The 16,932-nt window shown below is 40.0% G+C and overlaps 1 protein-coding gene across 2 annotated transcripts in view; it reads left to right on the top strand.

Annotated features, from left to right (window-relative positions):
• Positions 1-16,932, top strand: part of RALGAPA2 (Ral GTPase activating protein catalytic subunit alpha 2) — a 1,332,894-nt gene that overhangs the window by 789,708 nt on the left and 526,254 nt on the right. For both annotated transcript variants that reach the window (XM_053712011.1, XM_053712010.1), the window contains one exon: positions 8,492-8,600. In XM_053712011.1, coding sequence (XP_053567986.1) covers positions 8,492-8,600 — 109 coding nt within the window. The remainder of the gene's footprint in view (positions 1-8,491; positions 8,601-16,932) is intronic.

Below are 16,932 nucleotides of genomic sequence, written 5' to 3'. Positions count from 1 at the left end.
GGCCCTTTCAACCATCAAAATCTAATTTCTCTGAGGCTGACTGCCTGGAGATTGAACGTTTGATTTTATCAAAGCGTGGTTTCTCCGAGTCAGTCATTGATACCTTAATTCAGGCACGAAAGCCTGTCACCAGGAAAATCTATCATAAGATATGGCGTTAATATCTTTATTGGTGTGAATCCAAGGGCTACTCATGGAGTAAGGTCAGGATTCCCAGGATATTATCTTTTCTCCAAGAAGGATTGGAGAAAGGATTGTCAGCTAGTTCCTTAAAGGGACAGATTTCTGCGCTATCTATTCTTTTGCACAAGCGTCTGGCGGATGTCCCAGACGTTCAGGCATTTTTTCAGACTTTAGTTAGAATCAAGCCTGTGTTTAAACCTGTTGCTCCACCTTAGAGCTTAAATTTGGTTCTTAAAGTTCTTCAGGGGGTTCCGTTTGAACCTCTTCATTCCATAGATATCAAACTTTTATCTTGGAAAGTTCTTTTTTTGGTAGCTATTTCCTCGGCTCGTAGAGTTTCCGAGTTATCTGCCTTACAATGTGATTCTCCTTATCTGATCTTCCATGCAGATAAGGTAGTTCTGCGTACCAAACCTTGGTTTTTACCTAAGGTGGTATCTAATAGGAATATCAATCAAGAGATTGTTGTTCCGTCTTTGTGTCCTAATCCTTCTTCAAAGAAGGAACGTCTGTTACACAATCTGGACGTGGTTCGTGCTTTAAAGTTTTACTTACAAGCTACTAAAGATTTTCGTCAAGCATCTGCTTTGTTTGTTGTCTACTCTGGACAGAGGAGAGGTCAAAAGGCTTCGGCAACCTCTCTTTCTTTTTGGCTAAGAAGCATAATCCGCTTAGCCTATGAGACTGCTGGCCAGCAGCCTCCAGAAAGGATTACAGCTCATTCTACTAGAGCTGTGGCTTCCACATGGGCCTTTAAAAATGAGGCTTCTGTTGAACAGATTTGCAAGGCGGCGACTTGGTCTTCGCTTCATACTTTTTCAAAATTCTACAAATTTGATACTTTTGCTTCTTCGGAGGCTATTTTTGGGAGAAAGGTTTTACAGGCAGTGGTACCTTCCATTTAAGTACCTGCCTTGTCCCTCCCTTCATCCGTGTACTTTAGCTTTGGTATTGGTATCCCACAAGTAATGGATGATCCGTGGACTGGATACACCTTACAAGAGAAAACATAATTTATGCTTACCTGATAAATTTATTTCTCTTGTGGTGTATCCAGTCCACGTCCCGCCCTGTCATTTTAAGGCAGGTATTTTTTAATTTTAAACTACAGTCACCACTGCACCCTATGGTTTCTCCTTTCTCTGTTTGTTTTCGGTCGAATGACTGGATATGGCAGTTAGGGGAGGAGCTATATAGACAGCTCTGCTGTGGGTGTCCTCTTGCAACTTCCTGTTGGGAATGAGAATATCCCACAAGTAATGGATGATCCGTGGACTGGATACACCACAAGAGAAATAAATTTATCAAGTAAGCATAAATTATGTTTTTCATGCTTGTCCCGCCCTGATAACTTGTGGACTGCTTAGGTTTTGGTTTCCCAGAAGTAATAGATTTGTGGACTCTCACAACCTGTATGAAAGAAAACTTAATTTATAGTTTCCTGATAAATTAATTTCTTTCATGGTGGTGAGAGTCTCAGAAAAAAAATTTCTGGTGATAGTTTGTAATTTTTTGCACCTCCTTTTTTCTCTCTGCTCCTTTCGTTTGTTCTATATATCCTTTTTCTACCTCTTTTTTTGGCTTGGCTAAACATCAGACTAGTTACCATAGAAGTGTGAGGGGTTTTATAGGGCTCTTGGAGTTTGGGAATCTTTGCCTCCTCCTAGTGGTCAGGAAAGCAATAAGGCAATTCACATGAGTAATGGATCGTGGACTCTCACCATCATGAAATTAATTTATCAGTTAAGTATAAATTGTGTTATATATAGATTGGCTATCTGCTGGAAGCAGATTTTGCTGCTTATGGTATCTATCAGGTAAGTGTGGGGGTTGTTGTTGGCACCTGTTTAGAATATAAATTAGTAGGTACTCATTAATGGGTATATCAAAGTCTGGGGAATATTATGCAAGGCATTTTAGGAATGAGTTTATAAGTACTTTATTTTTACCCTTTGTAGGCCTTGAGGTGCGTTAAGGTTTCAATATGTCCATGTACCTGTTTATTTATGCACGTCAGTTTTTTCGCGCATTGGTTTGTGCACGTTTTTTTTTTCTTTTTTTCACATGTCTGCTTCTTTGCTGTGTTTTTTTTCTTTCATGCGTTGGCTTGATACCTGCTTCTTTTTTGTTTTTCACACTTGCGTGATAACACATAATTTTTTTGCATGTTCACATGTACGTCCCAGGTTTTTGTAGCGTGCTTTGTTTTTTTCAGTGAGCTTAGTATTATGGGCATGTCTGTGTTATTAGCCTGTCGTCGGATTAGCGCCTATCCAATGTTCTATGGATTATTAACCATCCTAAACCCTGCTTTAGCCTCTAGTGAGGGGGTAAGTTTTCATTGCTTCCAAGAGCTGCTGTTTTGGGTGTGAAGTTACTTTCTGTATCCTGCCTTTAATGTAATGTTTAAATTATCTGTATTTTGTATTTTTAGGCCAGCAATTAGTATTACTTGCCTAGCTGCAGCTTCTACCCTTTAGTGTAAAGGTTTATCTGACCAACATTCTGAGGAATCTGCTGTTGAAGATCAATTAAAACTCATGGAAACAGCTAATGCTTTAATTTTTGATGCGACTGTTGATATTGTTAAGATCAATACTAAGGATATGGCTTTAGCAGTCTTGACTAGTATGGCCTTGTGGTTGAAATCATGGTCTATTGACAGGGTTCCTAAATCCAGACTTCTGTCTCTTCCTTTTAAGGGAGAGGTGCTGTTGTGTCTGGTCCGGACTCATTTTTTCATACGGTGACTGGGGGGGGGGAAAGGATTTTTTTTCCCTTCAGGATAAGAAGTCTAAGGGTAACCCTAGAGCTTCTAACCGTTTTTCGTTTCTTTTGTTTATCTAAGAACCAAAAGTCCTCCTTAGCCTTTTCTCCTAGAAGCAGGGTTCTTCCAGTTTTCCCTGGAAACCAAACCCTGAATTGGAACAGGTTTAAACAGTCAAGAAGCCTTTTTAAGCAACCCCCTGATATATATTGTCTGGTATTGGGCAGATTATGTATTTTTCGTTGGGCTTTGTTTAATTCTGGTCAAGATCTATGGGTTCTGAACATTTTTACACAAGGATACATAAGTTTCAGATCAAGGCCTTCCAGGGAAATGTTTCTTTCTTTCATGTAATTGGCAAGAGTCCATGAGCTAGTGACGTATGGGATATACAATCCTACCAGGAGGGGCAAAGTTTCCCAAACCTCAAAATGCCTATAAATACACCCCTCACCACACCCACAATTCAGTTTTACAAACTTTGCCTCCTATGGAGGTGATGAAGTAAGTTTGTGCTAAGATTTCTACGTTGATATGCGCTTCTCAGCATTTTGAAGCCCAATTCCTCTCAGAGTACAGTGAATATCAGAAGGATTTGAAGGGGGTATCTCCTTTTGAATGCAACGGTTTTCCTCACGGGAGATCTATTTCATAGGTTCTCTGTTATCCGTCGTAGAGGTTCATCTCCTACCTCCCGTTTCAGATCGACGATATACTCTCATATTCCATTACCTCTACTGATAACCGTTTCAGTACTGGTTTGGCTATCTGCTATATGTGGATGGGTGTCTTTTGGTAAGTATGTTTTCATTACTTAAGACACTCTCAGCTATGGTTTGGCACTTTATGTATTTATATAAAGTTCTAAATATATGTATTGTACTTATATTTGCCATGATTCAGGTTTCAGTATGTTTCCTTTTGCAGAGATTTGTCAGTTTCATATCTGGGAAATGCATTTTTAGGAAAATTCTTACCTGGGGTATAGTCTTTTTTTCAATTGACTGTCATTTTAAATTCGCTGGCAGAATTAGGCTCGCAAGGGTGCGAAATACCAAACTATATTGCGTCATTTTTGGCGCAAGATTCTTTTAGTGCAAAGTTACATTCGATTACGCAAATTCGTCATTTCCGGCGTCTTTGTCGACCCTGAGTCCTTTCACAAGGTTGTGTCTTCAATGACGCGAGTATGTCATTTCTGGATGTTGTTAGCGTCAAAAAAATTTCAGTTTGTTTGTGCGTCTTACTTGGAGCCAAATGTTTTCATTATTTTTAACCCCATTCCTATATGCCATTTGCCTTTTTTCTCTATCAGAGGGCTATGCTGTTTACATTTTTTTCCCATTCCTGAAACTGCCATATAAGGAAATTAATAATTTTGTTTCATATGTTGTTTTTTCTCTTACATTTGCAAGATGTCTCAATCTGATCCTGTCTCAGAAATCACTGTTGGAACCCTGATGACTGATAACAGTTCTACCAAAGCTAAGTACATTTTTTGTAATCTTGTGGAGATTATATCTCCAGCTGTGGTTTGTAATAAGTTGTCATGATAAACTTTTACATGCAGAGAATGTGTCCATCAGTAATAGTACATTGCCTGTTGCTGGATCCTTCCTCAGATATTGACACTGACAAATTTACTTATTTATTTAAAATGGGGTACATTCGTTCTTTGTTAAAGAAGTGTTGATTATATTGGATTTTGAGGAGACTAGTCCTCTTGATATTTAAACTAGTAAACGTTTAAATTCTGTTTATAAACCTCCTGTGGTTATTCCAGAGGTTTTTCCAGTTCCTGATGCTATTTCTGGTATGATTTCTAAGGAATGGAATAGGCCTGGTACTTATTTTATTCCTTCTTTAAGGTTTAAAAATTGTATCCTTTGCCGGCAGTTAGATTGGAGTTTTGGGAAAAGATCCCCAAAGTTGATAGGGCTATCTCTACTCTACTCTACTCTTGCTAAATGTACTACTATTCCTATGTAAGATAGTACTTCTTTTAACCCTTTGAGTGCTAAGCACTTTCCCACCTAAGATTTTTTTAAGGTTTTTTTTATTTTTTTTAATTTTTTTGAACACTTTTTTTTACTTTTTTTCAGACTCCCAAGACTTACACTGTTGGAAAGGTTAGGTGATTACCTTTCCAATGGTGGGCCTTGGGGGTCTGTAGCTGCTTAGATGCCTGAGATACAGGCTTCTAAGCAGCACGCCCCCTGCTCCTATACTTAACATTGTTAAGTTTCAATAAAGTTGCGCAGTGACATCATCACGTTATTGCGCGTGACATCACCACGCAAAACGGGAAACCCCGGCGATGCCTGTCACTCTACAGGCATGATCGCCGGGGTAGGAGTGGGTGGGAGCCCCCAGATCTCCCTCAAGATGGGAGAGTGCTAGTGACGGCTCTGAGCCGTCATTAGCACCAGAGTGGGAAACTCTGTGACGGCTCAGAGCCGTCATTAGCACTCAAAGGGTTAAAGATCCTTTAGATAGGAAACTTGAATCTTATCTATGGAAAGCTTATTTATATTCAGGTCTTCTTCTTAGGCCTGCAATTTATTTGGCTGATGTTGCAGCTGCTTCAACTTTTTGGTTGGAAACTTTAGCGCAACATGTATCAGATAATGATTTGTCTAGCATTGTTAACTTGATTCAACATGCTAATAATTTTATTTGTGATGCCATTTTTTTATATCATCAAAATTTATGTTAAATCTAAGTCTTTAGCTATTTTAGCTAGAAGAGCTTTGTGACTTAAATCTTGGAATGCTGATATGGTATCTAAATCTAGATTGCTATCTCTTTCTTTCCAAGGTAATAAATTATTTGGTTCACAGTTGAATTCAATAATTTCAACTGTCACTGGGGGGAAGGGAGTTTTTTTGCCTCAGGATAAGGATCTAAGGGTAAATCTAAAGCTTCTAACTGTTCTCGTTCCTAAGTAAGGAACAGAAACCTAATTCCTCCCCCAAGGAATCTGTTTCCAATTGGAAGCCTTCTTCAAATTGGAATAAATCCAAGCCATTTAAGAGATCAAAGCCAGCCCCCAAGTCCGCATGAAGGTGCAGACCTTATTTGCTGTTCTTCTCATAAATTCTCTTGGCATTATTTTAGAATTTCTAGAATGTTAGTTTCTTCAGGATGGTTTGGATAAAGGTTTGTCTGCAAGTACTTTGAAGGGACAAATCTCTGCTCTTTATTTTTTATTTCATAGAAAGATTGCTAAACTACCTGATATTCACTGTTTTGTTCAGGCTTTGGTCCGTATCAAGCCTGTTATTAAATCTGTTTCTCCTTAATTTGGTTTTGAAAGTTTTGCAGGCTCCTCCTTTTGAGCCTATGCATTCTTTGGATATTAAACTACTTTCTTGGAAAGTATTGTTCCTTTTGGCTATCTCTTCTGCTAGAAGAGTTTCTGAATTGTCTGCTCTCTCTTGTGAGCCTCCTTTTCTGATTTTCCATCAGGATAAAGCTGTTTTGCGGACTTCGTTTAAATTTCTTCCTAAAGTTGTGAAGCTAACAACATTAGTAATTAGGAAATTTTTGTTCCTGCCTTGTGTCCGAATCCTAAGAATTCGCTTGAAAAATAGTTACACTCTTTGGATGTGGTAAGGGCTTTGAAATACTATGTTGAGGCTACTAAGGATTTCCGGAAGACTTGAAGTCTATTTGTTGTCTTTTCTGGTTCTAGGAAAGGTCAGAAAGCCTCTGCCATTTCTTTGGCATCTTGGTTGAAATCTTTATTTCATCATTCCTATGTTGAGTCAGGTAACACTCCGCCTCAAAGGATTACAGCTCATTCTACTATATCAGTTGCCACTTCTTGGGCTTTTAAGAATGAAGCTTCAGTTGATCAGATTTGCAAAGCAGCAACTTGGTGGTCTTTGCATACATTTACTAAATTTTACCATTTCAATGTATTTGCTTCTTCTGAAGCAGTCTTTGGTAGAAAAGTTCTTCAGGCAGCTGTCTGTTTGATTTTTCTGTTTATAAGAAGAAATAATTTTTTTGGATTTAATTTCTTAGTGGAAATAGCTGTTTTTATTTTATCCCTTCCTCTTTAGTGACTCTTCTGTGGACTTCCACACCTTGGGTATTTTTATCCCATACGTCACTAGCTCATGGACTCTTTCCATTTACATAAAAGAAAACATAATTTTTGTAAGAACTTACCTGATAAATTCATTTCTTTCATAATGGCAAGAGTCCATGAGGCCCACCCTGTTTTTGGTGGTTATATTTTTTGTATAAAAGCACAATATTATTTTCCTCTTTTTTGAATGTTTTTTTACTCCTTTTTACACCTCACTACTTGGCTATACGTTGAACTGAAGTATGTGTGTGGTCGAAGGTGTATTTATAGGCATTTCGAGTTTTGGGAAACTTTGCCCCTCCTGGTAGGAATGTATATCCCATACGTCATTAGCTCATGGACTCTTGCCATTATGAAAGAAATGAATTTATCAGGTAAGTTCTTACATAAATTTAGGGGGGGGGTTGTCTTTTTTCACTTTCATTAGCCATATTGCTTTGTACTCATCACCCTTAGTACGTTTTAACTAGGTGATTCAAGATAAGTAGAAATTAAATACAAAATACAGGACTGTCTATATCCTCCTGGATCATATCTTAGGCAAGGATACCTTCCCAAGCCGACATTCATTAGGAATCAGGCAAAGCCTTTGTCGTACAGGATGAATGGTCAGATTATATCCATCCATGGAAATGGAGAAGTCTCACCTGCTAAGCATTTATTAGGATATAATACAAGATATTTTACTTAATTTTTTGTTTTATTAGTTCAGATTTCATGACAACCCTGCTCTCCAAAACCATGTCCAAACATGTTCAGGGTGACCTCTTTACAGCTGATGCATCAAATTGTTAACTGTGTTTAACTTTCAAGCTAATTTCAGTATTGCTGCATATAAGTATTGAGGAGTTATCCCATAAAAGATTGAAACCTTGATCTGCATCCTTATACACATTAAAGCAGAACAAAGTTATCTTTCTGTACAACAGCTCCATTCTGTGAGTTAGAACAATGCCCAGTCTTTTTTTTATAATTAAAAATATACATTCACGAATAGGAGGCAGCAAATCCTCATTTTTATTTTCGTATTCCTTTTAGAAATGGGACTATTTAGCCCAGCATATAATGTTGTTGTTTGGGGGGTTTTGTTGTTATGTTTTTGTTTTGTTTTTTTAAGTTTCCAGTATTATTATTTTTTTTCAATTCAGCATGCTGTCTTAATTTTATATACTTTATAATTGACCCTGGGGATGTGCAGAAGGCTTCATCTCAGAGCATACACAGAAGCTGATTGATAGTTATTCACCATTCTTACATTCGAGGGACAGTTGGAAGCACGCACTGTGTATGCACCAATCAGCTTCTCTGTATGTCCTGAGGATCTGTTTTTAGAATAACATTTTGATTACACGTCCTGCTACATACATTGCTAATTATAAATAAGCAATGGTTATCAGAATTTGTAGTATAGAAATAACCCTTATCTAACAAATGTGTTTCCCCAGGTGTATAGCAATATGTTGTCTTGGAGTCTGGATTTGTGAAGAACTTGTAGAGAACACAAATCATCCACAGATTAAAGATGCCATTAATGTCATAGGAGTAACCTTGAAGGTATTATTCTATATCTATTCTTACTAAACGATTTGTTTCATAGCAAAAATTAACTAAGGAAATGTTATGCTTATCAGTATAATTTAAAATCGGCTTTAATTTAAAATCATATAATATATATCGTAAGAATACAATAAAAACTGATTCCAATCCTGTAACAACCATATAATTAAACATCCACATAATTACTGGAATTTAAGTATATTTCTGCCCTCTTGTTTATTATGAACTTAATTTTGTTATAAAGCAACAGTAAATAACAAGGTTTTTTATATAAAATGTTTAGTTATGCATACTAAATCAACTTCGCAGTATGTGTTCATTATTTATTTTACCCCCCTTCCATGTAATTTAGGTTTAAAATTTTCATAATTTAAAATACTCTTGCCTTCTCAAGGCTGCCTCGGCTGCATATTTTTCCCTAATTGGCTTTACTTGATAACAACTGCAAAACAATACATTTCCATCTAAAGGAGAGGAGAGTCCATGGCTTTATTCATTACTTTTGGGAAATAAGAACCTGGCCACCAGGAGGAGGCAAAGACACCCCAGCCAAAGGCTTAAATACCTCCCCCACTCCCCTCATCCCCCAGTCATTCCTTTGCCTTTCGTCACAGGAGGATGGCAAAGAAGTGCGGAGTCTTTGCCTCTTAGTCTCTTATGTCTCTTCTGAATGGGACTGGAGTTTTAAGTAGTCTTGTCAGCCTCTCAGTGAGAGCATGGATGAAAGCTAGAGTCCGGAGATGCAGGGAGAGTCTTTCTGCGAAACCATCCCGACTCATATTAACAGCTCCACAAGCAATCAGCGTTGACGAGTTTCGCTGCCTGCTTTCTGCACTCAAGTCCATGTCAGGAGCGATGCTTCTACCTGTCACACTTGAAGGGTCGTGTTCCTGTTTCACGGCATTGATTCTGGTAAGATTGTTTCATTTTTTATACATAATGATAACATAAAAGACAGGGTCGCAGTGTTGGCACCTTTTATCTTATGGAATCAAGGGTTAATGTTCCTAGTGTGGGGATTATTGAACGGGGGGGTTTATACATAATGTTTATTGTGTTATTGTTGCGTTATGTGGCTCTGGCAATGGTGGAACTTCAGGTTGACTTTGCGCGGCTGGTTTTGGTGCGTTTTCTCCTTAGTGCAGGGGCGGTCCTGCGAGGCATCCCAGGTGACCGGGTGTGACGGTCTCCCTTCCTCTGTTTATCAGCGGCATAGGAGACGAAGCGATTTCTGTAGTCCGGGTCAAAGGAGTTGGTGAGTGCCCCGGCCATTGGAGGATATAAAGGTGCCTGTTTATTAAGCTAGTCTAGTCCATAATAAAAGCGCAAGCTATGGAGGTCTCTGACTCGTTAGAGGGTACTTCCTCTTTAACAAAGTCTCATTCCTGTGTTTATTGTGAGGATGTTCTTGTAGATCAGCCTGCTCAACTATGTTCCACTTGCCTTGATAAAGTTGCAACATCTAAAGCTAAAGGGATGTCTAGTACTACTGAGCCGTCCACCTCTGAGGGTTCTCCGTCCCGTGAGGTGCGTTCTCTGCTTTCATCTCCGAGTGCACATGCAGCGCCCCAGGGTCCAACCATTACTCCTGCGGGAGAGATTCGTTGGCCGTCAGATTTTGCGGCTCAACTGCAAACAGCGGTATCGAAAGTGATCCATGCCTTACCACGTTCTGCTAAGCGCAAGTGTAGGGCATATCATGGCGGCCTGGCCCAAGGGTTTATACACCTATGGAAAGACTAGAGGCATTATATGATGACGAGGCCCACTCCGACTCTTCGGAGGAGGCTCCTTCTGGGTCGGAGTCTGTGTCATCTCATTCTCCCACTGCGGAGGAGCCTGACTTTAGGTTTAGGATGGAGAATTTGTGCTTTTTGCTGACGCAAGTGCTTGCTACTCTGGAGGTTCCGGAACCGAAGCTTCCGGAGCAACCTTCGATTCCTAAGTTTGATAAGGTATACGAGGACAGGGTGGTGCCTTAGATCTTCCCGGTTCCTGTTAAGATGGCTAATATTATTATGAATGAATGGGAGCGATTAGGTTCTTCCTTTTCCCCTTCTTCCTTTAAGAAACTGTTCCCCGTTCTGGACTCTCAGCTCAAGCTGTGGTGGACTGTCCTTACGGTGGATGGTACTATCTCTACGCTCGCAAAGCGGATGACTATTTCTCTCGAGGATAGTTTGTTGTTTAAAGAGCCCATGGATAAAAAGTTGGAAAACATGTTAAGAAAGACGTTTCAGCACACGGGGTTTGGAGCTGCAACATATTGGTGTGAATCCCTGTGTGATATGGTCAAGAGGGAGACTTCCATCGACGAGATACAGGATAAGATTTAGGTGTTGAAGGTCACCAATTCTTTAATTTGTGACGCCAATATGCAAATTATTCGCCTGAACGCAAAGGTTTCAGGATTCTCTGTTTTTAGCTTGCAGGGCTCTGTGGCTAAAGTCCTGGTATGTAGACATGACCTCTAAGTCAAGGCTGTTGTCGCTTCCTTTTCAAGGAAAGATTCTGTTCGGTCCAGGATTGGATTCGATCATCCACGGTTACGGGAGGCAAGGGAGCTTTCCTATCGCAGGATAAGGCGGCTAAGCCTAAAGGATCTACTTTTTGTCCCTTTCGCGCCAACAAGGCCCAGCAGCTTGCAGCGAAAGCGGATCAGTACAAGGGACTGCTCAGTCTTGGAACAAGTCCAAGCAGAACAAGAAGCCTGCCAAAACTAAATCGGCATGAAGGGGCGGCCCCCGACCGGTCTCCGGACCAAGTAGGGGGCAGATTGTCTCTCTTCTCCGAAGCCTGGTTGCAGGACGTTCAGGACACTTGGGTTATGGAGGTTTTCGCCCAGGGTTACAGGATAGGGTTCCGGTCCCATCCGCCCAGGGGCAGATTCCTTCTGTGAAACCTGTCTTCAAGACCGGAAAAGAGAGAGGCCTTTCTAGAATGTGTGTGGGATCTCTCCTCTCTAGGTGTTATTGTACCAGTACCCCGAGCAGAATTGGTTCTATGGTACTATTCAAACCTCTTTGTGGTTCCAAAGAAGGAGGGCACGATTCTGGACCTAAAGTGTTTAAACAAGTTTCTGGCTGTTCCATCGTTCCTAATAGAAACTATAAGATCTATTCTGCCCCTAGTTCAAGAGGGACAGTTCATGACGACAATAGACTTGAAGGATGCTTACCTTCATGTCCCAATTCATAGGGACCACTTCAAGTTCCTAAGATTTGCGTTTCTGGACCAACACTTCCAATTTGTGGCCCTTCCCTTCGGTCTGGCGACAGCTCATAGAGTCTTCACGACGGTTCTGGGGGCGCATCTTGCAGTGGCCAGATCCAGGGGCATTGCTGTGGCGCCCTATTTAGACGACATCCTAGTCCAGAAGCCGTTGTTCAGCCTTGCAGAGGTTAATTCGAGGGCTCTTCTTTTATTGCTCCAATCTCACGGTTAGAAGATCAACTCAGGAAAGAGTTCCCTGCTTCCCAGCAATAGGGTTGAGTTCCTGGGCACAATAATAGACTCTATGTCCATGAAAATATTTCTCACAGATCGACGCAGGAAGATTGCGTCCACCTGTCTTGCCCTTCAGTCCTCCTCAAGCTCTTCGGTGGCTCAGTGTATGGAGATGATCGGGCTCATGGTTTTCAGCATAGATGTCATCCCTTTTGCCAGGTTCCATTTCAGACCTCTTCAATTGTGCATGTTAAGACAGTGGAACGTCGATCATTCAGATCTAACACAGCGGATATTCATGGATGCTCGGATCAGGGACTCCCTCTCTTGGTGGATCCGTCCAGAGCATCTGTCCCGGGGGGATCCTTCTTGAGACCGTCCTGGGAGATTGTGACCATGGACACGACTCTGGCAGGATGGGGAGCTGTTTGGGGTGCCAGAATGGCACAAGGAAAATGGACCCAGGAGGAGTATCTCCTTCCGATAAATATTCTGGAACTTTGAGCAATCTACAATGCTCTGAGGTCGTTCAACTTCATCAGATTCCAGACCTACAACATTACGTTGGTGACTTACATCAACCATCAGGGGCAATTGAGGAGCTCCCTAGCAATGAGAGAGGTGTCTCGGGTTTTGGAGTGGGCGGAGTTCCACAGCTGCTCGCTCTCAGCGATCCACATTCCAGGTGTGGACAACTGGGAAGCGGATTTTCTCAGCAGACAATCCTTCCATCCGGGGCAACGGTCTCTCCACCCCGAAGTGTTTGCAGAGATTTGTCTCAGATGGGAAACGCCGGAGATAGATCTCATGGCGTCCAGACTCAATTGCAAACTACCCCGATATAGGTCGAGGGATCCCCAGGCAGAGCTGATAGATGCCTTAGTGGTGCCTTGAGGATTCAGCCTACAGTCTACATCTCTTTGTGTGGTGTATTCCGGGAAGCGCAAGGGGCAGAGGGCCTCTTCTACTTCTTTGTCCTTTTGGTTGAGGAGCTTGATTCGCTTGGCCTATGAGACAGTGGGACATAAGACTCCTCAGAGGATCACGGCTCATTTAACTAGAGCTGTGGCTTCGTCTTGGGCCTTCAAGAATGATGACTCTATGGAGCAGATTTGTAAGGCAGCTACCTGGTCCTCCTTACACACTTTTACAAGGTTTTACAAATTTGACGTTTTTGCTTCTGCGGAAGCCGTTTTTAGAAGAATTGTTTTACAGGCTGTTGTGCCCTCAGATTATGGTCCGCCTTTTTACCCTCGCGATTTCATTCAGTGTCCTCTAAAGCTTTGAGTATATGTTTCCCAAAAGTAATGAATGAAACCGTGGACTCTCCTCCCCTTTAGATAGAAAACATAAATTTTGCTTACCTGATAGTTTTATTTCCATCGTGGGTAGGAGAGTCCACGGCTCCCGCCCGTAACTCTGGTGGGCGGACCTAAATTTACTTTAGCTTCTGGCACCATTTATACCCTGATATTTCTCCTACTGTTCCTTGTTCCCTCTGCAGAATGACTGATGGATGAGGAGAGTGGGGGAGGTATTTAAGCCTTTGGCTGAGGTGTCTTTGCCTCCTCCTGGTGGCCTGGTTCTTCATTCCCAAAAGTAATGCAGCTGTGGACTCTCCTCCCCACGATGGAAATAAAATTATCAGGTAAGCATAATTTTTGTTTTTCTCCTCCGAATAAGGCAAATAGTGGGTGGATTTTGGCTATTGTAAAGTAACAGCATTAAAAGGATGTTGATTTATTTTGAAAACATTTAGACTTGACTATGTTCTTTAATAGCAACATAACAGAAATGTATTGTAATTACAAAGTTTAGAACCGTGTAGAAAGTATAGTACCTATTCATTTTCCTTTTTAAGTTTACTACCACTGTAGGAATCACGATAAACAGGTTCAACAGAATTTAGCAGTGCTATTCAAATAAATAATAATAACTTCAACACACTTTATGACCTTTAATAAATGTTGATAGTGTGTTGCAAGCACGCAGACAGCAAAGAATGGGTCATGCTGGAACACCACCTTACCGGGTCAAAACACTTGGGAAGCGACTGTTGGATCGGGAAGCAAAATAGACAATCACTGCACAACAACTTACTAACCAAACAACTAAGCATATCTACGATTCCACCGCCACTAACTCCACTCCTTAGTAACCTAGAATTCCCTATTCTACAATAATTCCCTACTAAGAACAACCAATACATACCTACTCTGTCACTCCGTACTGGAAGGAGGAAAACTTAAATCTAAAACTGACCTTGCGAACAAAGACACCCTAGTATTCAATAAATGGTATGCATATTTGCAACTCTCTCATTACATAAACCATACCAAATCTAGACTGAACCTCACCAGACTGTTAACTTCCTTTGAAACCCTATGTGCGTCTAGACATAACACCAGGGGACACCTATCACTAATATACAAAATATTATTAGACATACACTTCACAAGACTACCCTCCTACACCACAGTGTGGGAAAAAGAACTAAATCTCACGATCACGACGCCCGAATGGAACACAATATTTAAACACATGGGCAAATCTCCCTTGTCAAAGATTATTACCGAAACTAACATGAAGGTACTATGCAAATGGTACTTAACCCCCAGTAGGCTAGCAAACATCTATCCACGCACAGAAGCATCCTGCTGGAGAGGATGTGGACAAGAAGGCCCAATGACACACGTGGTGGGACTGCCCAATATTGAAGCCCTACTGGCAAGCATTATGCAGAGAAATCAGCCAAGCCTTAACACTTTAACTACTACTAGACCCTCTAACCTTCTTATTTAATAAACCACCTAAACTGAAATGTAAATACAATCAAATGCTCACATACCTCATGATTAGTGGAGCTAGGCAATTGATTCCCAGATACTGGAAAAATAACAATACCCAACATATCAAAATGGAGACATCGTATAACGAGATTGCTCTTACTAGAGAAATACCACTTCTACCAGACGCAGCGTATAGATTTTTATTGTGCAATAAATTTTTATTGGGAAGAATACTTAAACCCACTACAAAACAACACCTAGTGTTTATATCCAATGAAGCTTTTACGTAGAAAACTGAATAGAATATACTAAAAAAATCACAAAATATTAGCAGCACCTAATAGACAAACACAGACAATCACTACTATTTTTGCCTTGCCGTAATTACACGTCAGTCTCTCTGAAACTATACGAAAACGATTGTTAAATAAACTAGATGATAAAGCTCAAGACAAGATCGTATATTACAGCATAATGCCCAAGATGTGCCATTGTTTCTTTTTCTTAATATTAATGTTTGAATTGTTATATTATAAAAAAAAAATACTACAACTTCAATTTAAAACACCTTGCCTGATTAAAGAACTTTGAAAAGACTCTCTCAAATACATTGTTCTCCTCACGTGTATTCTGTATATGTTAAGGGTAAAGATATGTCTCTGTATTTGAATATGCAAGGATAGTGGTAACTTACAACCACGCCTTCACTGTAAACCTTTATATTTACTTAAAGGGACATAATACTCATATGCTAAATCACTTGAAACTGATGCAGTATAACTATAAAAAGCTGACAGGAAAATATCACCTGAGCATCTCTATGTAAAAAAGGAAGATATTTTACCTCACAATCTCCTCAGCTCACCAGAGTAAGTTCTGTGTAAAAAGTTATACTCAGCTGTTCCCAGCTGCAGGTAAAAAAAAAAAAAAAAAAAAATGAAGAAATGAACAGCAGCCAATCAGCATCAGCAGTGCTGAGGTCATGAACTCTTACTGTGATCTCATGAGATTTGACTTAACTCTCATGAGATTTCATAGTAAGCTTCCTTTACCTGATTGGTGAAATAATATGAGAGTTCACAATGCTCATTCCCTAAGATGTCCCGGGACAGACACACTGATATGCTGCTTAGAAATCCTTTACAATGGGAGGTGGCTACTGAGGAACTTTTGAGGTAAAATATCTTTCTTTTTTACATAGAGATGTTCAGGAGATATTTTCTAGTCAGCTTTTTACAGCTATGCTGCATCACTTTCAAGTGTTTAAACATTTGGGTATTATGGCCCTTTAAAGGGATACTAAACCAAATTTTTTTCTTTCATGATTCAGATAGAGCATGAGATTTTAAGCACCTTTCTAATTTATCCTATTATCAATTTTTCTTTGTTCTCATGCTATCTTGATTTGAAAAAGCAGTACTATAAGCTTTAGAGCCGGACCATTTTTTGTTCAGCACCTAGGTAGCACTTGCTGATTTGTGGCTAAATGTAGCAAACCAATCAGCAAGCTCTACCAAGGTGCTGAACTAAAAATGGGCCGTCTCCTAACCTTTTATTACTGCTTTTTCAAATCAAGATAACATGAGAACAAAGAAAAATTGATAATCGGAGTAAATTAGAAAGTTGCTTAAAATTGCATGCTCTATCTGAATAATGAAAGAAAAAATGTGGGGTTAGTATCTCTTTAATAAAGCTTGTTATATAAAAAAAACTGATATTTTTAAGGAAATAGGTCAAAATATATTTTTATTTATTACAGACCGCTGACTACAGCTACATAAGATGTATTCAGAATATATTTTTGTATATATTCTGAATACATCTTATGATTTTCCTTTTCCAAAACAAATGAAAAAAATGGTCAAGCAGATGTTGGGGGGGGGGGGAACCAGCACTGACTTCTTAAGTATTTACCTGCACCAGAGGTCAGAAGACATCTATATACCAGTAATGATATGCTTGAAGTGTAAATTAATTTATTGCTAATTATAAACATATTTTTTTTCTTACCACCTTTAGCACAAATGTTCACTCACACATATAGGGGCCCATCGTATTCTGGTTAGACAGGGTTCTCAACCAGGAACCTGTCC

The sequence above is a fragment of the Bombina bombina genome, chromosome 4 (assembly GCF_027579735.1).
Source record: "Bombina bombina isolate aBomBom1 chromosome 4, aBomBom1.pri, whole genome shotgun sequence".
Classification (NCBI taxonomy): Eukaryota; Metazoa; Chordata; class Amphibia; order Anura; family Bombinatoridae; genus Bombina; species Bombina bombina.
The sequence above is the reverse complement of the archived record's forward strand: the minus strand, read 5'-3'. Positions and strand labels throughout refer to the sequence as shown.